This window comes from Homalodisca vitripennis, chromosome 2 (assembly GCF_021130785.1).
Source record: "Homalodisca vitripennis isolate AUS2020 chromosome 2, UT_GWSS_2.1, whole genome shotgun sequence".
In the NCBI taxonomy this organism is placed as follows: Eukaryota; Metazoa; Arthropoda; class Insecta; order Hemiptera; family Cicadellidae; genus Homalodisca; species Homalodisca vitripennis.
The window spans coordinates 144089502-144113589 of NC_060208.1; the positions used below are offsets into that span (position 1 = coordinate 144089502).

The window sequence follows — 24088 nt, forward strand, 5'->3', positions numbered from 1 at the left end:
ATAATGAGGACAAAAAGAACGGCCAACTGAAAAACATTCCCAAGTACATGCCATAGTCTGCAGAGTAGGTTTTACGTCTTGATGGTCTTTTTGTTTTCATTTAATGGCGGTTGTAGGTGGTGATGATGGCTTGGCTTCCTAATAGCTAGTGTTTGGTATTTTAACAAATAGTAATATTACCCAAATTTAAATTTAGTACTTAAACAGAATGACATTTCTAAATTCTTCTGTAGTTAATGGTAATGTTTTTATGATGAATGTTCTTAAACCACACTACTGAAATAATGAGGACAAAAAGAACGGCCAACTGAAAAACATTCCCAAGTACATGCCATAGTTTGCAGAGTAGGTTTTACGTCTTGATGGTGTTTTTGTTTTCATCTAATGGCGGTTGTAGGTAGGTGGTGATAATGGCTTGGCTACCTAATAGCTAGTGTTTGGTATTGGAACAAAAAGTAGTATTACTCAAGTTTAGATTAAGTTTTTAAACAAAACAAAATTTAAAAATTTTTCTGTGTTTATGGTAATGTTTTTATGATGAATGTTCTTTAACCCTTCTACTGAAATAATGAGGACAAAAAGAACGGCCAACTGAAAAACATTCCCAAGTACATGCCATAGTTTGCAGAGTAGGTTTTACGTCTTGATGGTTTTTTTTGTTTTCATTTAATGGCGGTTGTAGGTGGTGATAATGGCTTGGCTACCTAATAGCTAGTGCTTGATATTGGAACAAAAAGTAGTATTACTCAAGTTTAGATTAAGTTTTTAAACAAAACGAAATTTAAAAATTTTTCTGTGTTTATGGTAATGTTTTTATGATGAATGTTCTTTAACCCTTCTACTGAAATAATGAGGACAAAAAGAACGGCCAACTTAAAAACATTCCCAAGTACATGCCATAGTCTGCATAGTAGGTTTTACGTCTTGATGGTCTTTTTGTTTTCATTTAATGGCGGTTGTAGGTGGTGATAATTGCTTGGCTACCTAATAGCTAGTGCTTGATTCTAGAACAAAAAGTAGTATTACTCAAGTTTAGATTAAGTTCTTAAATAAAACGAAATTTAAAAATTTTTCTGTATATATGGTAATGTATTTATGATGAATGTTCTTTAACCCTTCTACTGAAATAATGAGGACAAAGAGAACGGCCAACTGAAAAACATTCCCAAGTACATGCCATAGTCTGCAGAGTAGGTTTTACGTCTTGATGGTCTTTTTGTTTTCATTTAATGGCGGTTGTAGGTGGTGATGATGGCTTGGCTTCCTAATAGCTAGTGTTTGGTATTTTAACAAATAGTAATATTACCCAAATTTAAATTTAGTACTTAAACAGAATGACATTTCTAAATTCTTCTGTAGTTAATGGTAATGTTTTTATGATGAATGTTCTTTAACCACACTACTGAAATAATGAGGACAAAAAGAACAGCCAACTGAAAAACATTCCAAGTACATGCTATAGTCTACAGAGTAGGTTTTACGTCTTGATGTTGTTTTTGTTTTCATCTAATGGCGGTTGTAGGTGGTGATAATGGCTTGGCAACCCAATAGCTAGTGTTTGGTATATGGAACAAAAAGTAATATTACCCAAATTTAAATTTAGTACTTAAACAGAATGACATTTCTAAATTCTTCTGTAGTTAATGGTAATGTTTTTATGATGAATGTTCTTAAACCACACTACTGAAATAATGAGGACAAAAAGAACAGCCAACTGAAAATCATTCCAAGTACATGCCATAGTCTACAGAGTAGGTTTTACGTCTTGATGGTCTTTTTGTTTTCATTTAATGGCGGTTGTAGGTGGTGATAATTGCTTGGCTACCTAATAGCTAGTGCTTGATTCTAGAACAAAAAGTAGTATTACTCAAGTTTAGATTAAGTTCTTAAATAAAACGAAATTTAAAAATTTTTCTGTATATATGGTAATGTATTTATGATGAATGTTCTTTAACCCTTCTACTGAAATAATGAGGACAAAGAGAACGGCCAACTGAAAAACATTCCCAAGTACATGCCATAGTCTGCAGAGTAGGTTTTACGTCTTGATGGTCTTTTTTTTTCATTTAATGGCGGTTGTAGGTGGTGATAATTGCTTGGCTACCTAATAGCTAGTGCTTGATTCTAGAACAAAAAGTAGTATTACTCAAGTTTAGATTAAGTTCTTAAATAAAACGAAATTTAAAAATTTTTCTGTATATATGGTAATGTATTTATGATGAATGTTCTTTAACCACACTACTGAAATAATGAGGACAAAAAGAACAGCCAACTGAAAAACATTCCCAAGTACATGCCATAGTCTACAGAGTAGGTTTTACCTCTTGATGTTGTTTTTGTTTTCATCTAATGGCGGTTGTAGGTGGTGATAATGGCTTGGCAACCTAATAGCTAGTGTTTGGTATATGGAACAAAAAGTAATATTACCCAAATTTAAATTTAGTACTTAAAAAGTGAAATTTCTAAGATCTTCTGTAGTTAATGGTAATGTTTTTATGATGAATGTTCTTTAACCACTCTACTGAAATAATGAGGACAAAAAGAACGGCCAACTGAAAAACATTCCAAGTACATGCCATAGTCTGCAGAGTAGGTTTTACGTCTTGATGGTGTTTTTGTTTTCATCTAATGGCGGTTGTAGGTGGTGATGACGTTCCTTCCAATTTAGCTAGTGCTTGATATTGGAACAAAAAGTAGTATTACTCAAATTTACGTTAAGTTCTTAAACACAATGATATTTCCAAATTCTTCTGTAGTTAATGGTAGTGTGTTAATGATGAATTTTGTTTATCCACTCTTCTGATATAATGATGATAGAAAGAACGGCCAACTGAAAAACATTCTAAGTGCTTGCCATAGTATTTGCAGAGTAGGTTTTGCGTCTTTATGCTGAGTTAGTTTGTGTTTACATCTATGGCGGTTGTAGGTGGTGATGAGGACTTGGCTTCCAGCCGGAGAAGCCTTACTGCAGATGATAGCCATCCACCTGCCATCCCCTGTAGTCGCCCAGAAGTACCGTATGGAGATGCTGTATGAGGGTCCACAAGACGATGAGGCTGCTATTGGTGTTAAGGTAATTTGTTTTGATATATGTTTTAATTTTTCATATCAAAATAATAATGCTAGTACTGTTTCTAAATTTTCTTGTATTTTAACCTGAAAATGGTACTTGAATATTTTTAACATCTTAAATTTGATGTTAGCTAAGAAATTAAAGTTAGAAAGTTTATTGCAGGATTATCAAAATAAGTCATGTATGTTGTGCCATTCACGATATAAATGAAACTTTCTAAAGGGAGAACTAACCAATCCTATCAGCATTCATCCTTGACCTCCCTGGTAATAAGGTTTCTCAAAATAATTATGTTAGTATAGTAAAAGCTGTTAGAAGTAAACTGAATGAAAATATAAATGTTCAGAATTATTTAATTATAGTATATAGGAGAGTTAACCCTTTGGATGCCAACCCAATTTTCCAAAAGTACTACCCAGAAACGCCAAGGGCATTTACAGCAGTTTTGCAAGCTTTCACTAAATGTATCATAACTTTTTTATTTTTTAACAGATATTGATGATTTTTTACCATTATTTTGCTTATGAAATGTCCTTGTTCTGTTGGTAAATTTTAGTTGCATAAATGTAATTTAAACTTATACAAAAATTAAAAATTAAGAAAAAAAAAAATAAAATTTCCAAAAAACATTTTTTTTAGCACAAATAAGTGGTTTAAAAGAAAATGTATGCTGATTTCCTGTTATATCCTAGTAAACTATATCTAACCCTTAACATAATTACAAAATTTCAAAAGTCTACCTTATATAGAAGTCCAGTTATGATTTTTTTCACTAAATGTGACACGGGCACAGTTTTTGTAATTTGCATGGACGTTGTATGTAATGTTACACTATATTCACAAATCAATATTTGACACTATACAAATCGGTACTTTGGGATTATACCAACCACACCACTATGAAAAACACAAAAGTATAAATTTATAGATATATTATAAACAAACATTGTAGAACGAAAAAACAACTTTTTAATTACAAAATTACAAACTTACAAAGATTATCATTTGTTAATGAGGTCAGATTCGCTTAAACTTTTTTCAATGAACTTAGAACATTATAAAACGATGTATTTGAGTAACAGAACTAACATTCCATCAATCAACAAGCATTTCCAGGTATTGTGATCGGTATTGTGGTCGCTGTTATCTTATCTTTCTCGAGAATCTCGATTACGGCAGGCCGCGCGGCATCACATGATTATTTAAGTTTTTTGCACGGTACATAATTGCCTTTCCATTACAATTCAATTTATATTTCTGATCAGCCCCTCTAGAATTATATTTACTGATAGATACTATCTCGAGGGATGTTTTTCTTTCGTTGACATCAGCGCGAGCTTCGGAAGCACCTTCGGCCGGAGGCACTCGCATTTTGGGTGGCGGAGTTTAATCAAGAATAATGACAAGTTTTGTGTGTGTTTTTTTTCAATAAAGAGTTTAGTTTTTGTTTGGTAATGTTTGTTTTTGTTGAATTTTTGTGTTTGGAGAAATGTAGGGGTAAAATACGAAAGTACAACAAAGCGAACGGGCGGCGAGACTCTGCAATCACGTTATCTACTACACCGCTCGACTTTGACCTCTGTCTGAGGATGGGGAGGGGTTTGCGATAAGACAATTCCTGTTTTATACTGACGAAATATTGTTCTACGCTAATCTAGTAATCAGTAGAAGCTAATTTTCAACTGTCTGAGGATGGGGAGGGGTTTGCGATAAGACAATTCCTGTTTTATATCGACGAAATATTGTTCTACGCTAATCTATTAATCAGTTGAAGCTAAATGTCAAATAACGATTCATGTCTAGGTGTGGTCTGTATAATCCCAAAGTAGCAATGAATCTAATAAAAGGGGCATAGTAAAAATGCCCTAACAACAAAAGTAATGAGAGAATTACAAACGTAAACAACGCATAGCAACACGAACGTAACCTCAATCTCGACCAAACAATTCAACAGCTGCGAAGCTCAAATACGACCAAACAAACAGTCCATAAACGAATTAACTACTTTGTAGTTGCAAAGCAACTAATCGACTATCGATTAGTCAAAATTTCGCGGCAATAAGATGAACTATAAGAAAATTACAGGTGAAAAACGTGACGTACCTATATTACGGCCGTTGGCGATTTTCAGTTGAGTAGCCGACGGCCGTAATACCGGTACGTTGGCATCCAAAGGGTTAAATAATAGTTCACATAGGTTATCAGCGTAATGTAAATCATACTATTTTGTGAGGACTAAATAGATTGCATTATAAATGTCCTAAACGTACTCCCTTATGTTTTAAAAACACAAGGGGCAGGAACGGACAGACAGTAATGACTGGTTCAGGGAGAGCAACCTGTGTGGGTTGTCCTTTAATCTTCAGCAGTCAACAATTACCTGGCAACAATTTGGTCTTAATAGTCTCATCTCTTCTTTGGTTAGGATGTCGTATTAATAAGTTTGTTTTAATACTAAAATATATGTTACAAAAATCTGTGATTAACTTGCAAATTTAAGTTTTGGTGCAAAAAAGGCAGGAACCTATGTGGTTGTCCTTAATCTTAAGCAGTCTACATTACCACTGACAACAATCCTTTGTTTTAATGGCTTAACATCACCTGCCAATTCTGTTAATTGTGATTGCTTATATTTGTTTTTAAAAGTAATGACGAGGAATATATATTCTTTTTAATTATCTTCTCAGATTAAGTACTGTTCATATGTTGCACAAGATATATGTTGATTATAGTTATTTCTTAAAAACTAATTAATAGTAGAAAGATATACAAGTTATTCGGAAAACTGAAAGAAAATGTTTGTGTTATACTTTTATAAGGGGGTGAGAATCTTGATTGACTATAATTTATTATAGATGTCCAAGACGTACTCCCTTATGTATTAAATACACAAGGGGCAGGAACGGACAGACAGTAATGACTGGTTCAGGGAGAGCAACCTGTGTGGGTTGTCCTTTAATCTTCAGCAGTCAACAATAGTCCTGAAAATAGTTTGGTATTTACAGTCCCATCTGATCTTTTGGTTAAGATATTGTCTTAAAATTTTTTGTGATAACAATAAAAATCTTTTCAGTTTGCGAGAAACTTGCAAATTTGTTTTGGTGCAGAAGGGGCAGGAACAGAGACTGCAATAGCACAAGATTATATAGACAATTAATTAGGCTAATGTAAAGATGTTACGACATTAATGTATTACATAAGTCTAGAAGAACCTCCCAGAAGTTTAGTTATACCAGTGGTAGGGATATGTTAACATATTTTGGTTTTTACAGTAGTTTTGTCGACTGAAGCAGTTGAACCCACTTTAACGTATCCTGAATGCGCTTTTCCACCTATAACGTTTGTTTATAGTTTCCCCAAATAAAGTAGGCAATGTTAGTAAAAAAATTTTGCTTATATAGTGCCTGTTGGATATATTTTGATCATTTATAATGTGTTCATTACAACTACACTTGATGTACAAGGTTGCGTTGGCATCCTTGGTGGGTCGTTGAACTCCATGTCTGGGAGTGGGAAATAAGCTGGTCTGGGTGAAGATGGAGAGGAGCGTATCAGAGATGTTGGAGGGGTCATTGTAAGATGAATGTTGGTCATTTTGTGTATCAAATGTGAGGATAGTGAAATTCTCTGCACTAAAGCCTTTGCCTTCATTACAACTCAAACATACAGGCATGTTAAATCAGTGATTTTGGGAGCAATAAATTACAGAAAACTCTGTTGCATTTAAATTTTTCCGCCTATAGCGTTGATAAGAGTTCATCTACGGCCTTGTCGAAAAAAAGATTCATAACTAAGGTAAGCCTCTCTTCAGAGTCAATTTTTAACTCTTTGAACTTCATCAGCGTTTCAAATTTCTGAGGCGTCAGCTTGTTAAGAATACCTCGGACCATCTTGTACAGCTCCTCGGTTTGTTTGGCCTCCTCGGGTTTCCCAACGTCCGCATCTAACCGCTGAGGCTTCCACGTGTTCTCGGTAGTCTTCAGCTTCACGTTGTCGTGTAGCGACAGCGTCATATGAATAACCTTGAGGTTCTTGCCCTTGTTGCCCTGCTGGCTGCCTCGCTTTGGAGGGGGCCCTCTTTGGCTTTGAGAGTTCCTCTGCAACAACGAAGGAAATATGCTCTGGCTTTTCATAAAACTCATTTTCTGGTTTCTCATGTTGTTGGAAGAGTCCCTAATGTCAGCCACAACATCAGGCAGTTTGTCTGGTTTCTGATTGGATTAAGGCTCCAACTTAAGATCCATCAGAAAATCCCGGTTGTACTTCTTTTTTCCCCTCAGGATTTAGAGGGCTCCATTGATCTTTCTTATAGCTATGTCTGAGAGTCAGCTGTTGGACTACTGGTTTGTCCTTTCCCGGTTTGCTGATGGCCGGTTCCAGGTTATTGGGCGCCACCACAGCGTCTTCCTCTTCTGGTTCCTCTGGTTTGGGCTCCTTCTCCAACATATCCTCCTGTATCTTGTCAGCAGGAGTCTGTGGTCGAGGTGCAGGGAGAGGGTCCAGTGGAACCGCAGGTGAAGGGAGGGGGACAGAAACGGGAGCAGGTGTCGGGGGCAAGGGGGCCGGCGATGCTGGTCTCTCCACACGCTCCTCGGCAACAATGGTAGGCTCTGTAGTGAAAGCGTCCATGTCCGAGCCCTCCTTGTCCACACCCTTGCGGTTTAGGTCCCGCATGTTCTTGCCTTTTTTGCTCTTCCCCTTCGACATTTTGTTGCCCTTCTTTTATCCCATATTTATTTTCTCTATCGCTGGCCTAGTTTACAATACAACTTTGAACCTGTTTCAAAGGTCAGGTTGCTGATGGAGTTGGAAATCCTAGGTGACACTGCACAATATTGAAAAGCACATTCTTCAATCGAAAATCGAGTTACTAGTTACGATTCATCATAAATAGCTCAAATTACCATCCATTTTCACTTTCAATTTTTAAAAATACAATAAAAAAATGTTAAAGTTGACGGACAATTATCTTATTGTGAACTTAAACATACACTAAAAACTTATATTCTACTAATCACTGAACAATTACACTAACTTCACCACAATAATAATTATAAAACTGCAATAACTTAGTAAAAATATGTTTCAGTTTTTCAGAAAATTCAAAGACGAACAAGTCCTATTTATTTGCCCAGTCACTCTTGCAGTTTCTTGTTGGCACTAGGGGATTGTGGCACGGACTGATACACACACGAGTTTTCGCGACTTTACAAGTCGATATAATAATACACACAACTATCTCGGTGACCGACTGGTCACTAAATACCAAAACGAACTTTTCGGACTACGTGTGCTGGTGCGATAGAAATCCAAGATGTCCGTTGACCACACTGACCCGCCCCGGTACGACAACAAGAGGTACGGCTAGGACAAGGCCGCGCAGCTCAAACGCTGTCAAAACGGAAAATTGATATAAGCGGTTTCACTGTATTTCATGATTTTAATTTTATTTGGAACCGAAAAACACGAATGATAGTTGCTAATATGTTGTTTAACGCCAAGTAATAAGTTTCATTTTTTTAAAATATTTATGGAATTTGCAAACTTAAAAGTATTAGTGCTATTTAACATTTTCTAATGTTTGTAATTTTACATTTACAGAATTGTGACCCTAACGCTCCTCTGATGATGTACATTTCCAAGATGGTGCCAACTTCTGACAAGGGTCGCTTCTATGCTTTTGGACGTGTTTTCTCTGGAAAGGTACATAATTTATTTATTTGTATATATCATGTTTATTATTTTGCTACCTAACTGAATAACTATAAAAAGGAAATGTTTATTACTAATATTTTTATATGTAGTAAATGGTAAAAAATAAGTACATATAAAGGTGATGGTTTAAATAAATTAAATATATTGATTTTTTTTCTCATATTATGTTTTTATGATGAATGTTCTTTTTATTGTCATCTGACTACTGATGACAAAAAGAACGGCCAACTGAGAAACATAGCTTATTTTCTAAGTATTGCAATAAAAGTTAATAATTTTCATAGTCATATTTGTATTATATTGTTATAACATGTTATTGTAAACCAATATAAAGGGACAGTTCAATCTATTTTTTTAATTTGAGATAATTAATATGTATTACAGAGTGTTAATAATTCTATTATTGGGACAGTTGAAACATTATTTAAACTTATGTAGACTTGATATTTAAAAATTTGACAGCATATTTTTACTTAATCAAACATTTTATATTTGATATGTTAGTAATTAAAAATTACATATAATTTGTTTCTTTGATCAGGTAGCAACAGGTATGAAGGCCCGTATCATGGGACCCAACTATGTCCCTGGTAAGAAGGAAGACCTGTATGAGAAGGCTATCCAGAGAACCATTCTCATGATGGGACGATATGTTGAGGCTATTGAAGACGTACCCTGCGGTGAGTACACAATTTGGTGGATGCTTAGCTATATTGAAAATATGTCAGGACTAGTATAATTCTGTTAAAAAGAAATTTTGAATGCAAATGCTTAAATCCTTTAAGATCTGGAATTGTCCTTGACACGTCCATTCTGACATTAGTGATTGATGTTTAGAATCAGGAAAAGGACAGACAATAACATGCTTTGCACACTGGATAGGTTGTTTCTGGATTCATCCAGATTAAAAGCTGACATCTTCATTTTGTAAATTAAAGAAGGTAGCTAACTACCTTACAGTTAGTTTTTTGTAGGTAATGTCTTAGGTTACATTGCTAACCAACAATGTTATTTTGAAGTGTTTTCCTCAATTGAAAAGTGATACCTCCTCATGTGCCAGTCATCAAATCCATTGTATTCAAAAAATGTTTTAGTAAAACTCCACTGTAAAAACTTAGCTTACTAGTTAAAAATAAAGTTGCTCTGTAACAAATTCAAACAGTTAAAACAAATATTCTATTAGGTATAAATTTGTAATGACATGTATGTCTAACACTTGAAGTGGATGGCTAAACACTGAATAGTTTGTGTACTATAAATATTTGAAATTTTATTAGATAGAAAGAGCAGTCTTAACCTTCAAATTGGAACTTTTAGGTTAGGTATAGGCAAACTTATTCTTCCTAGTCATATAATTTTTCTAACTGAAAACTGACTGTCGCTTTACCCTACTAACCTGAAACTTTCCATACATATACTTACACATGCATTTTTATGTAAATCCATGTTTTAACTTCCTTATAAACAAAGACAATTAAGTGGTTCTTTAAAGGTTTGGTTATAAAATAATTTAAATGGATTGTCTGTAATTTTTTGTCATAATTTGCATCTATATTTCTGTAACCAAGTATTATGGAGTAACAAATTTGCATAAATGGTTTTTTCCTTTCCATAAGTACGCCTCAGTATTAGTGTCAGTGTTAATGGAATATATCTAACCAGGACAGACTTTTTGCTGCTAGAAGTAAAGTAAAGGGGAAATGGGTGCTTACATACAGATAAAGACTACAAATCCTTCGTTATAAAAATTCAGTTATTATTCTGATCAGGAGAAAGTAAATTTCTTTTCTACATAATCCGAATCAAGCATTTAATGATGAAAAGATATTTTACCAAAATTCATTGTTAATGTGTTGGAAGTTATTCAGACCTGAAAATGCTTGATTTTTATTTTAGTGTGCTGGATGTAAATAAACATACTTGTTTACCTTTTTATTATGACAAACTGTAACTTTTATAAGCTGTAAGTAAAATGAGATGCATTTAATGATGATTTACACAGACCTGTTCTGAATGTCAGTGGGGAAATTTTAGTTGAACTGAAAGTGCATTCTCAATAATTAACAATAGGTAAAAAATGTCAACATATTTTTTACATATTTAGTGTTGAATATGTTTTTGTGTTATAAAAATGTTTAAAGAGAAAGTGTTCACAAATGAGATAAAAAATAGAATATTCATACTCATGTAGAATAAACTGAACATTTATGAGAAGCCTGATGATGAAATAATTAATCAGAAATTTGATGAAGAATTACACAAATCAGAGTTACCAAGTCTGAAAGTGCCTCTCTTACTCGTTAGTCAGTCTGCTTTGTCTTGTAATAAATGAGCAGTAACAACTAAGATTGTCATCTAAATACAGGTAACATCTGTGGGCTGGTTGGCGTGGACCAGTTTCTGGTGAAGACTGGCACCATCAGCACATTCAAGGACGCACACAACATGAAGGTGATGAAGTTCAGCGTATCACCTGTGGTGCGAGTGGCCGTTGAGCCCAAGAACCCTGCGGATCTGCCCAAACTGGTTGAGGGTCTTAAACGTTTGGCCAAGAGCGATCCTATGGTGCAGTGCATCATTGAGGAGTCTGGAGAGCACATCATTGCTGGTGCCGGTGAGCTGCATCTGGAGATCTGTCTCAAGGTTAGCAGTCAAACATTTATTCTTCCCAAAAGCACCAGCTTGTCATGTTGTCAAGTTGGCCGTCAGTGGAAGTAAATAAATTCAGTCTTAGTGGGGTACTCAGTTGTCTGTGTTATTCTCAATCCGGACTGACACATTTGTTAGCATTTTATACTTTGCATTATAAGGAAACAGTATATTCAATATTTAATAAATCACTATGTATTGTATACATCAAGCAGTTTATAATAAGGGTAACCAAGACATAATAAGTAAAACTTTTTGTTCTATTACAAAGCAATTCTTCCCAAAAGCACCAGCTTGTCATGTTGTCAAGTTGGCCGTCGGTGGAAGTAAATCAATTCAGTCTTAGTGGGGTACTCAGTTGTCTGTGTTATTCTCAATCCGGACTGACACATTTGTTAGCATTTAATACTTTGCATTATATGGAAACGCATATTTAGTATTAAATAAATCACTATGTATTGTATACATCAGGCAATTAAATTTTTAATTACGGTTACCAAGAAATAATAAGTCAAACTTTTTGTTCCTCACAAATAAATTCTTCCCAAAAGCACCAGCTTGTCATGTTGTCAAGTTGGCCGTCGGTGGAAGTAAATCAATTCAGTCTTAGTGGGGTACACAGTTGTCTGTGTTATTCTCAATCCGGACTGAAACATTATTGTTGGCATTTTATACTTTTCATTATAAGGAAACAGTATGTTCAGTATTAAATAAATCAATGTGTATTGTATACATCAAACAGTTTATAATTAAGGTAACCCAGAAATAATAAGTCAAATTTTTATTCTATTACAAAGCAATTCTTCCCAAAAGCACCAGCTTGTCATGTTGTCAAGTTGGCCGTCGGTGGAAGTAAATCAATTCAGTCTTAGTGGGGTACTCAGTTGTCTGTGTTATTCTCAATCCGGACTGACACATTTGTTAGCATTTTATACTTTGCATTATAAGGAAACAGTATTCAATATTTAATAAATCACTATGTATTGTATACATCAAGCAGTTTATAATAAGGGTAACCAAGACATAATAAGTAAAACTTTTTGTTCTATTACAAAGCAATTCTTCCCAAAAGCACCAGCTTGTCATGTTGTCAAGTTGGCCGTCGGTGGAAGTAAATCAATTCAGTTATAGTGGGGTACTCAGTTGTCTGTGTTATTCTCAATCCGGACTGACACATTTGTTAGCATTTTATACTTTGCATTACAAGGAAACGTATATTTAGTATTAAATAAATCACTATGTATTGTATACATCAGGCAATTAAATTTTTAATTAAGGTTACCAAGAAATAATAAGTCAAACTTTTTGTTCCTCACAAATAAATTCTTCCCAAAAGCACCAGCTTGTCATGTTGTCAAGTTGGCCGTCGGTGGAAGTAAATCAATTCAGTCTTAGTGGGGTACACAGTTGTCTGTGTTATTCTCAATCCGGACTGACACATTATTATTGGCTTTTTATACTTTTCATTATAAGGAAACAGTATGTTCAGTATTAAATAAATCATTGTGTATTGTATACATCAAACAGTTTATAATTAAGGTAACCCAGAAATAATAAGTCAAATTTTTATTCTATTACAAAGCAATTCTTCCCAAAAGCACCAGCTTGTCATATTGTCACGTTTGCCGTCGGTGGAAGTAAATCAATTCAGTTATAGTGGGGTACTCAGTTGTCTGTGTTATTCTCAATCCGGACTGACACATTTGTTAGCATTTTATACTTTGCATTACAAGGAAAACGTATATTTAGTATTAAATAAATCACTATGTATTGTATACATCAGGCAATTTAATTTTTAATTAAGGTTACCAAGAAATAATAAGTCAAACTTATTGTTCTTCACAAAGAAATTCTTCCCAAAAGCATCAGCTTGTCATGTTGTCAAGTTGGCCGTCGGTGGAAGTAAATCAATTCAGTTATAGTGGGGTACTCAGCTGTCTGTGTTATTCTCAATCCGGACTGACACAATATTGGTAGCATGTTATGATTTTCATCATAAGGAAAAAAGATTTACAATTTTTAATAAATCACTAAAACATTGTACATATTTGGTCAGTGGATGTACAGCAGTGTTACTTGGTTGTCTGTGTTATTCTCAATCCAGATTGATACAATAATATACTATTATAATCAAATAATTATAACTAAAATCCTCAGTATGCAGATGATTTATGATATATCACCCAGTTCTTCGTCAAAAAGTAAATAATTGCTTATTTGCTCAATTCTTGCTGTATGATATAAGATGATGATTTACACACAGACCTGTTCTGATCATTGTGAGGTCAATTGAAACATCTGATTATCAACATCATATAGCTACATAACAAACCAGGTTTTAAAGATTTAATTGTTTTGTTATAATCAACGGTTTGTTTCAGGATTTGGAAGAGGACCACGCTTGCATTCCCATTAAGAAGAGTGACCCTGTAGTATCGTACAGAGAGACAGTCTCAGAGGAATCTGATCAAATGTGTCTATCCAAATCTCCCAACAAACACAACCGTTTATTCATGAAGGCCTGTCCCATGCCTGACGGTTTGGCTGAGGATATTGACAGTGTAAGTTTTATTATATTTGTCATCAGTTTACTTTTCAAGTAATTGTTACCATTCAATAAACATGTTGATTTTATCCAAATTCAAGAAACATTTAGTAGCATTAAAATATGTTATAATGACTTTTATTGTGTCTGGTTTGTATTGAAACATGATTTCTTTTCTTATAGGGTGAAGTTAATCCAAGAGATGATTTTAAGAGCAGAGCTCGTTACCTAGGAGAGAAGTATGAGTACGATGTGACAGAAGCCAGGAAGATCTGGGCTTTTGGGCCTGATGGAACTGGCCCTAACCTGTTGATTGACTGCACAAAGGGAGTTCAGTACCTCAATGAGATCAAGGATTCTGTTGTAGCTGGGTTCCAGTGGGCGACCAAGGAGGTAGGGGAGATTTTGTTGTATATCTTGTTTCAACAAGTGCCCACCATATTCATCATACAGGCTCTAGTTTGTATGATTGCACAAAGTGGGAACAGTAATGGTTCTTAGTTTCGGTTTTGCTTTTGTAAGCTTGGCCGTAATAGGGGAACTTACAAGTCATGAAATATTTTAAGCACAAAGTACTAATAATTTTTATTAATATGGAAATCAATATTTTTATAACAAGTTCCATATTTACAACATGGACATGATAGAATATATTTATCAACAAATTTGTTTACTCAGAATTACTAAAAAAAAATGTATTCAGTAGTTTAATCTACACTTAATTTGAATCTTAGCAACCTCAAATCGTGTTAACAAAATCCTATTTAATATTTAGCACTACTTACGAAACGTCACTGACCAAGGTGTTCAATCAAAAGACTATACAAACTGATAGGAGAAATGACACAACAAAGTAAACAACCTCCTTCCAAGCAGTCTGGTTCAGCGATAGGTTGCTATATGAAAATATTGTGGTTGCCTTGAATCGGAGTGGAACAGAAACATTTACTAGCCTAGTCGTTTCGCCGGGACGTCCGGAACCATTTCTAGTAAACTGTTCCCAAGTGAACTGTTCCATGTCCGTTCTGGTTCCGGGACGTTCCATGGAACTGTTCCATTCTTTTGGCACATCTCTATTGTAGTAGCTAAGACATGCATATTTCTTAGGAATCTCAGAATTCCACAGTCTTAATTCAGTCAATTATTTACATAAATATAAAAGTATGAATTGAATGATAAAAATTTAAATTAATATAATTATTATTATACAGGGTGTACTATCAGAAGAAAACATGCGAGGTGTGCGATTCAACATTTATGATGTGACATTGCATGCTGATGCAATTCACCGTGGAGGTGGCCAGATCATTCCAACAACGCGACGTTGCCTGTATGCTTGCATACTGACAGCTGCCCCTCGTCTCATGGAGCCTGTCTACTTGTGTGAGATCCAATGTCCGGAGGTGGCAGTGGGTGGCATTTACGGAGTCCTGAACCGGAGACGTGGGCACGTCTTCGAAGAAATGCAAGTTGCAGGAACACCCATGTTTGTCGTCAAAGCGTACCTGCCTGTCAATGAGTCTTTCGGTTAGTTATTTTATTCTTTTACATGTTTAATGTGGAGGACATGGTCTAATTCACTCTTCCTATCGTACCACCAACTCTTCGTTATGTCAAGTTGGTTGTCTTAGGAAGTACATAAATTCAGTGCTGAATGGAATGGTAAACAGTTGTATTCCATGTCTTCATTCAGACTGATACAGTAGGGGATCTCTGTAACTTTGTTGTGACATCAAAGACTCATCTTCACCATCTCAGGGGTGAGAATCAAACCATAGTTTTAAGTATCATGTTATTTACAACAAATAGGTGCCAGGGCCACCTATTTGTGGCCCAAAATTACTGCCAAAACAATTGGCAGTAATGTACTGCCAATTGGTTTCTATTTCGAGTAAAGTAGTTGTGACTTTACTCAAATTTGTTAACATTTGATCTGTCTGTCATTCCTGTTTCAAGTATGTACATTACATAAACAGTTGAAATTCCCAGTTTAGACAAATAATCTCACAGAATACCAGTCCTTACAATTTTTACTATTTTATTTTTTTATTATTAAAACTACAACTTTTTTTAAGTTTCAGAATGCTTTGCAGATTTAAAAAAATTGATACTGGCCCCATACAATGCAACACCAAAAGTTATAGGAGAGTATGTGAGCATAGTAAATTGTATTCTGAATTTGTTGGTATTTGAACATGGATTTAAGAGCAAATAATCTGGAAGATCTTTTTTTTAGAGCGCCAACATGTGCTCATCACAAATTAGGTTCTCAACCAAAATTAATCCTAGAATAGGTTTTAGGTTGTAAAAGTAATTTATGCACTTTTATTCAGCGAAATATTAAATATATACTTATTAACCCTTTTAACTCCGTGATTTTTTTAAGGTACATGGTGGAAAAACCGGTTCTTATTTACTAGGTTATGCCAGAAACTCCATGCAAAAATGTCGTATTTTACATGGCTGCACATTAAATTCTGTAACTTTTTTATTTATTGTAGTAGACTGATGATTCTTGTTTTGTTTTCCTTTAATTGAAATGGATTAATATGTAAAAAAATATATTTTGGTATAAAATATGTTTCTTATATTTTTTATTCTCTTAGAAAAAAATTTTGTTTTATAAAAAATTTTCTTTTTAAGTTTGACGTGGTAAAACTAATATTATACTTCAACTTAACTCCTTAATCTATTTTTTTATAAAAAGACCGTTTATTTATAAACATGCAACCAAAATTTGGATGTCCTACCTTGAACGGTATAGATGTTACAGCAACATTTGTATAAGTTCACATATTCAAAATTTTCACAGGTTCTGGTCGAAGTTCACAAGTTGATCACTCTGTTGAGGATATTTTGCAGCTAACACATTACATAGTTTTCTTTTTACAACACAACACAAACATAAATAGAAGAGTACTATATAGTTTCTAATTAGGCTTATATTTACAAAAAAATATTTACACGCAGTCTTGATACACTTTGTTCAACACGAATGACTTGACAAACACCCCCCATGCAGGCCTCTCTTGCACTTCACACAAGCAGTCCTAGACCTTTTCCTTTTTCCTCCTCCAGCAATGCTTACAGGACTGCACACTACACATTCCCTTTCTTTTTTTCCCGGCAAGGGTTCCACACCAAACTGATAGCCGCAACCTACATTGATTACACGACCATCACCACCTGCCATGTTGGTGGCATTTTTCTGCTGTAACCATTCCTGAGCCAGTTCCTGAATAATAGCAGTTGTAAACTGAAGCCTAGTTAACTGCTTACCAGTACAGTTTTCCTTATACAGAATGTATGCGTTTAGAACCATCCTAGAAAATATGTTTAGAACCACTTTTTTCCAGTAGCGAACAGTTCTGCGCTCGTCCAAATAGCAGTACAACATCTGATCTGATGTATCAATACCTCCCATGTACTGATTGTAGGAGTGAATCATCTCAGGCTTTGTTTTCACAGTTTGAACATTTCCCCTACGTTTCATAACTTGGACAGACTCAGCTTTGGATTTGGTCGAAAGAAGAAGAACAGGCTGTCTTTGTGATTTCTTTTCTCTGTAGCCTAACAAGAGCAAACTATCACTCCTCATATATACTTTCTGTCCTATTTGAAATTTGTCCCTATATTGTGGTGGTATGCCTTTTCTATTTTTCCGCATTGTACCAGTGATATGAGTTTTCTCCGAATACAAAAAAATCAGCTAAGGGGATGCTCAAAAAGTAGTTGTCACAAAAAACATGGTAGCCTTTGTTCAGGTAAGGACCTAAAGATAACAGTTTTTTGACAACATTGAAGGCCAAACCATTACCTTGGTTTGTGTTGTCCCTGTTTCCTCTGTAACAGTAAAACCCCAAGCAGTAATTCGAAACTGAGTCGCACAGCATCCACATTTTCACTCCCCACTTATGGTGGTGCTTATTCGGTAAATACTGTAGGATTTGGGAGCGACTTTTGGTTCCAACCAGGCTCTCGTCGACAGATAATTCTCTGTGTGGTGTATAATACGTTCTAAAAACTCTGTTGGAATGTTCCATAACTGGGAGAAATTTTCCACAAGGGTCATAGCCAGTCTCACCTGGATTTTTTAGGGTGCGATTGTCGACAGTATGAAAAAATTGCAAAATGCTCTCAAAGCGACTACGACAAAACATCTGACCAAACCATGGCGTTATAAGTAAGTCAGCAGTTGCCCAATAACTTTGAATTGTAGGTTTTCTTATAATTCCCATGTTGAAAATAACTGCCAAAAATGCTTTTATTTCACCTACTGTTACTTTTTTCCACATATGAGCTCTAGAGTTAGGTTTTAGATTGTTTTGATGGTCTTTCAAGTACTTATCTGCATATAAATTGGTTTGATGTACAAATGTTTCCAGTAAATGTACTGAAAAAAATAAATTAAAATAAGAGATTGGCTTTGTTGCATCAGGAGGGGGGCAATGTTTTGGGCCAGGTTCTTCATGGTATGAAAAACTGTGGTCATAGCCTAAGTCAGAAGCATCATCAACAACACTCCAAACTTTTTCAGGGGCAATAGGCCTACTCTGATTAGCTTGAGAAGCTCCTCTAGGCCTAGGAACAGGGCTCACATTGTTAACTTCAGTACTTGGCCCTGGGGCAGGAGTGCCTAGGTTTGGATCTGTGTTGTTTGGCATAGGCCTATCACCTAATATAAAAGAATTACTTCGACTTACAATATCCTCATCTGAATCTTCATTGTCCGTTCCTGGGATGAAGTCGGGATCCTCATCAGTATCATCCAAAAACTCCTCACCTAATTCACTGTCACTTTCCGACTCACTAATAGTTTCCAGAAAAGATTCACTCAAATCATCGTCTATAACATCGAGGCCAGATTCGACTAAACTATTTATAAGAGTGTTCTCACTAGCAGGAGACATTACTCGTCTTCTTTTACTCATTTTCAACGAATAAAACACAATTACGAAGGAATAATCCACACACGCTTTGTTTACAAACACTACAAGTCGACAATACGTAGTCGTAACGTTGGAAACATGAAGTAGACTGACAGCTGTTTCCAATCGTGATCACCGGCACAAAAATCAGACATAGAGTAAGCAACTATACATCATTTTACTCGTCAATTCACGTATAACGTCATAACACCGAATATTTTAGCTTTTGGTTTGTTACTAAGCCAGTGATATACTAAAAACCAACATCCGATATAATCGGATCCGGAGGTTTTGGCGAGACCAGCTGGATCCGATCTCGTCGGACGTCGGAGTTTAAAGCATATTTCGTATATCCGATCTGATCGGATGTCTGAGTTAAAAGGGTTAATAATAGTTGTTGTAATGTTAAATATCTTAAAATTTAGTAATGATTCAATCTGTAACAGTAGGAAAGAAACAACCGCACAGTTGGTACAACTTTCTTTCTTAATTGATATCTGGTAACACTCTTCCTGTCTTAAATGATATCTGACAGACATCTGCCGGACGTTATTTTGAGTTTCTTTAACCTATTGCGCTCGAAAGGCCAGTATTGCTGGTCACACAAAGGTTACAGACAGCTCACGTTAGTTTTGCCGTAGTTTGTCCTCGTAACTCGTATGTCCAGTACAGCTGGCCCCTCTACTTTCATTCACAGCTCGGTGGCCATATTTGTTGTTGCCTCCTCAAATCTGAATTATTTTTAATATCCTCTCCATTATTTGCATAATTTAAAATGTTTCAAGAAGAAATGAAAACTAATTTAAAATTACTTTTAATAATTCTTATAATACAAAGATAAACATACATTTGGAATATTCAACTCTTACATGTATATTGTTAAAAAGATATGTAAATAAAATATTTTAAAGTAGGCATTTACAGTTACGTTATACTCAAGGCATGGGCTATTTTACATTTTCTGTCTTTACATTTTTTACAGAATAAAACTTAAAAATTAACACATGTGTAGTCAAAAATAGCACACGTCGTCTCATAAAATTTACTACTTTACCTAAAAATTACTTTTAACCCTTTGCATGCCAGCCTATTTTCCAAAAGTACTACCCAGAAACGCCAAGGGCATTTTCAGCAGTTTTGCAATCTGTCATAAAATGTATCATAACTTTTTTTATTTTTTAACAGATATTGATGATTTTTTTTACCATTATTTTGCTTATGAAATGCCCTTGTTCAGTTGTTAAATTGTAGTTGCATAAATGTAATTTAAATTTATAAAAAAATTAAGAAAAAAAAATTGAAATTTTCAAATTTTTTTAGTACAAATAAGTGGTTCCAAAAAAATGTATGCTGATTTCCTGTTATATCCTAGTAAACTATATCTACCCCTTAACCTAATTACAAAATTTCAAAAGCCTACCTTATATAGAAGTCCAGTTGTGATTTTTTTTCACTAAATGTGACACGGGCACAGTTTTTGTAAGTTGCATGGACGTTGTATGTAATGTTACACTATATTCACAAATCAATATTTGACACTATGCTAAAATAAATCTTACAGAAACACAAAACAAAATAATCTTCCCTCAGTCTTTCACTGTTAAAAATCACAAAACTATAACTAAAAGAGACTATGTACATTGTTTACATTACATGGATGGAGTCCAACATCGGTGTTTGCCAAAACAAATGGCATGAATGCCATGAATCCTGTGTCATGTAATGCACCTATCAGTGTATTTTCACTCACTGGTGACTGCTCTCTCTTTCTCTTATTCATTTTACTACATTTTCAGTACACATAAATAATAAAAATGCCCTAACAACAAAAGTAATGAGAGAAATACAAACGTAAACAACACACAGCAACACGAACGTAACCTCACTCTCGACCAAACAATCCAACAGCTGCGAAGCTCAAATACGACAAAACAAACAGTCCATAGAGGAATAAACTACTTTGTGGTTTCAAAGCAACTAATCGACTATCGATTAGTCAAAATTTCGTGGCAATCAGATGAACTATAAGAAAATTACAGGCGAAAAACGTGACGTACCTATATTACGGCTGTTGATGATTTTCAGTTGAGTAGCCGACGGATGTAATATAGGTACATTGGCGTGCAAAGGGTTAAAAAACCAGCTGCTCGATAGGTTTCAGCACTCACCATTCATTGTAAAAGAAGAGATACACTAGAAAATAACTGCTATGTGTAGTGGCCAGTACAGCTGGAGAATTAATCTGATTACATTACGGCAAAAATTAATTTGCCCTTCCAACAAAATCGCGACGGCCAGTAGAGCTGGCCATACGAGCTCCAAGGACAAATTATAAATACTGCCTTCGAGTGATTAGGGTTAAATCATATTGTAGTGTGTTTTGCAGCACGTCTTGTGATCGACCATGTCAGTAGATGAATACTCACTACGCCTATTCTTCTGTCTAACCATCAATTGCTAATAGTAAATGTGGAATCTCCATTAAAGGTTTTATTGTCATTCCTGAATGAACCACCAAAAACTTGCTTTTGTCAACTTTTTCATGAACAAATTACTTGTAAAATGAATTAAGGCGTTCTACTGTTTTTCATTTACTGAACTTCTTGAACTGTTGAGTTCTGCATGATTTATTTTTCAGTTAGTAATCTTGGCTTCAGCAATCCAACGTTCAACCGGAAATTTTTTTTGTCTAGTTGTTTAAGGACTTAAATTCTTTTTGTGCAGAAACGTTTGTAGCACAAAGAAAATACAGTATTTAGTGGAATTAAAACTACAGTAAATACAATCAGTTACTTTGCGGACAAGGATTCACTAAATGTACTTAAATAATAAAAAGCAGTTCAACCACAAAGCACATAATCATTATGTGATCATCATAATCAATACATTGGTGACACATTGTACAGTTTAAACAACACACAACTGTTTTAATATACAGTTTGTGTTTTAGATTGCACATCTGGCATATAAATTTAGAACATGGCCTATGAAATTTGAATTCCCCAAAATATATCAGCTAACTTGTTTAGATTTCTAGGTTTCCACTGTATGTTGTTATTGAATTGTTGGTCAATGACTTTAGAAACAGGTTGAGTACTTATATTTATTTATAAGATATCACCTAAAAACAGAATAAACTAATAGTTAATGTGAATTTTTTGTAATATTTTAGCATCAAAAATTATGATTGTCTGTTTAGGTTTCACCGCAGATCTGCGCAGTAACACAGGAGGACAGGCATTCCCCCAGTGCGTGTTTGACCACTGGCAGGTGCTGCCTGGAGACCCAACCGAGTCTGGCAGCCGACCCTACGTCGTTGTACAGGTACGTCAATAAAAACTTCACCTATCTTCCCAAAAGCACCAGCTTGTCATTTTGGCCGTCGGTGGAAGTAAATGAACACAGTCTTAAGCGGCCCATACACTAGACGTGCATTGCACGCCGTGCAGTTTTTTATACTGGCACGCCGTGCTTGGCATGGCACTTTGTGCCCCACACACTGACAGTTTAGTCAGTCCCGTGACGTGCTAGAAGTTGGTTGTGTTATTGTGATATTGTGTAGTATTGTCGTGCTGTAATATTCTACTACTATGCCTCTTGTAACTAAACATAAAGCGTTAACAGTATTGTTGACTGGTGCGATTCATGACGATAGAAAAATGAAGAAGAGAAGAAGACAATATTATGGACGAAAAATTCGTTAAAAGAGGGAGAAATGTATTCTGATATGAGACTACTAAAAGACTTAATCAGGCACCACAGTTTTGCACAGTTCCACAAGGTCTAAATACGCATTTTGTTTTAGTCTTTTATTTGAGTACTCTTTACACTTCACTCGTCACAAACAATGGTGATTTCTGGTAATAATGGTAAGAAATTAGGAGAGAGAAAAATTTGTGTCAGCAGTCGACATGGTAAATATAGGAGAGTATTTGCCGCGAGAGAACGAAAAATAACCTCAAAAGACACTCCACTCTCAGCACGTGGCACGGGACTGGCCCACACACTTGCAGGGTGGCACGGCGGCAGGTGGCACGGCACACCGAAAATCAAACCGATCTTGATTGCCATCGTGCCATGCAATGCACGGCGTGCTTAGCACGGAGACCTCCACACACTGGCACGTTTCTTCCAATTTTGGCACGTTGTGCTTGCACGGCGTGCATTGCACGTCTAGTGTATGGGCCGCTTTAGTGGAGTACATAGTTGTCTGTGTGGTACATTGTATATTTAAAGGTGATTTATTCAATACTTACAGTAGCTATCTGTGATCATCTGTTGACTAATATTCTGTTGTGTGAATAATGACACATAAAGAAATAAATACATTAATAAACTTATTTTAAAATTTGTTATTGTTTGGAAATAACAAACAATTAATGTTGCGGTAGAAAGTATAGCAATATAATGTATGTTGCAGGACACCCGCAAGAGGAAGGGGCTGAAGGAGGGTCTGCCAGACCTGGCACAATATCTGGACAAGCTGTAGACTTCCTGACAAATGTGATGGTGTATAAAGTGGTTCGAGTTCAAGCAGAGGCCATATGCAGACTATATTTATTTCTGTCTTTAAAATATTGTTATTTTTATATAATATATGAAAATTATGTAATATTTAAAAGGTAGAAATAAATGTTTCCTATTAAATTAGTTTAATATTTGAAAGATATAAATTAAATAATTGTCTGTGTGTAGTCTCTGCTCGAGTTGGAATCATTTCATACATAAGTTTATTATTATAATTCTGTTATTATTTTCACTTTTTAACTATTCTGTTTTATTTCTTTTTTAAAAATCCGTTCACCAAATGTCATTTTTGAATTTTAATGAGTATCATGCAACATGACTCTTCTCAAAAAGTAATTTTTTATTTAATATGAAAGGAAAGATATGTACGGGTGAAGAATTATAAAAGAGATATAAACTGGTTCAGTTTGAAGAATCGCCTTTTATTATTTTGAAACCTCTATCCCAGGTCCATAATATTGTCAACTGGAGTTTGAAACAGCATATGAAGAGAATAATGTGACTTACTGAAATATAGTAACGACCACTACTTAGTGAATCTCTGTAATGCTTTAACCTTAAACATTAGTTTGGTGGCCAAAGCTTGTGATAAAAGATCATTCCATGCATATTGGTGGAAACATTGATGCGCTAGACCATCATTTCCAGCAT

At 35.0% G+C, this 24088-nt stretch overlaps 1 protein-coding gene across 1 annotated transcript in view; it reads left to right on the top strand.

Moving 5' to 3' along the window:
• The window catches only part of LOC124354836 (translation elongation factor 2), a 51195-nt gene extending 27346 nt beyond the window's left edge, over positions 1-23849 (top strand). The window contains exons 9-17 of the mRNA XM_046805587.1: positions 2927-3073; positions 8675-8776; positions 9330-9468; positions 11154-11431; positions 13819-13998; positions 14166-14375; positions 15194-15509; positions 22110-22234; positions 23331-23849. Of these exons, the coding sequence (XP_046661543.1) occupies positions 2927-3073; positions 8675-8776; positions 9330-9468; positions 11154-11431; positions 13819-13998; positions 14166-14375; positions 15194-15509; positions 22110-22234; positions 23331-23399 (1566 nt within the window). The 3' untranslated portion in view covers positions 23400-23849. The remainder of the gene's footprint in view (positions 1-2926; positions 3074-8674; positions 8777-9329; positions 9469-11153; positions 11432-13818; positions 13999-14165; positions 14376-15193; positions 15510-22109; positions 22235-23330) is intronic.
• The last annotated feature ends 239 nt before the right edge of the window (positions 23850-24088 follow it).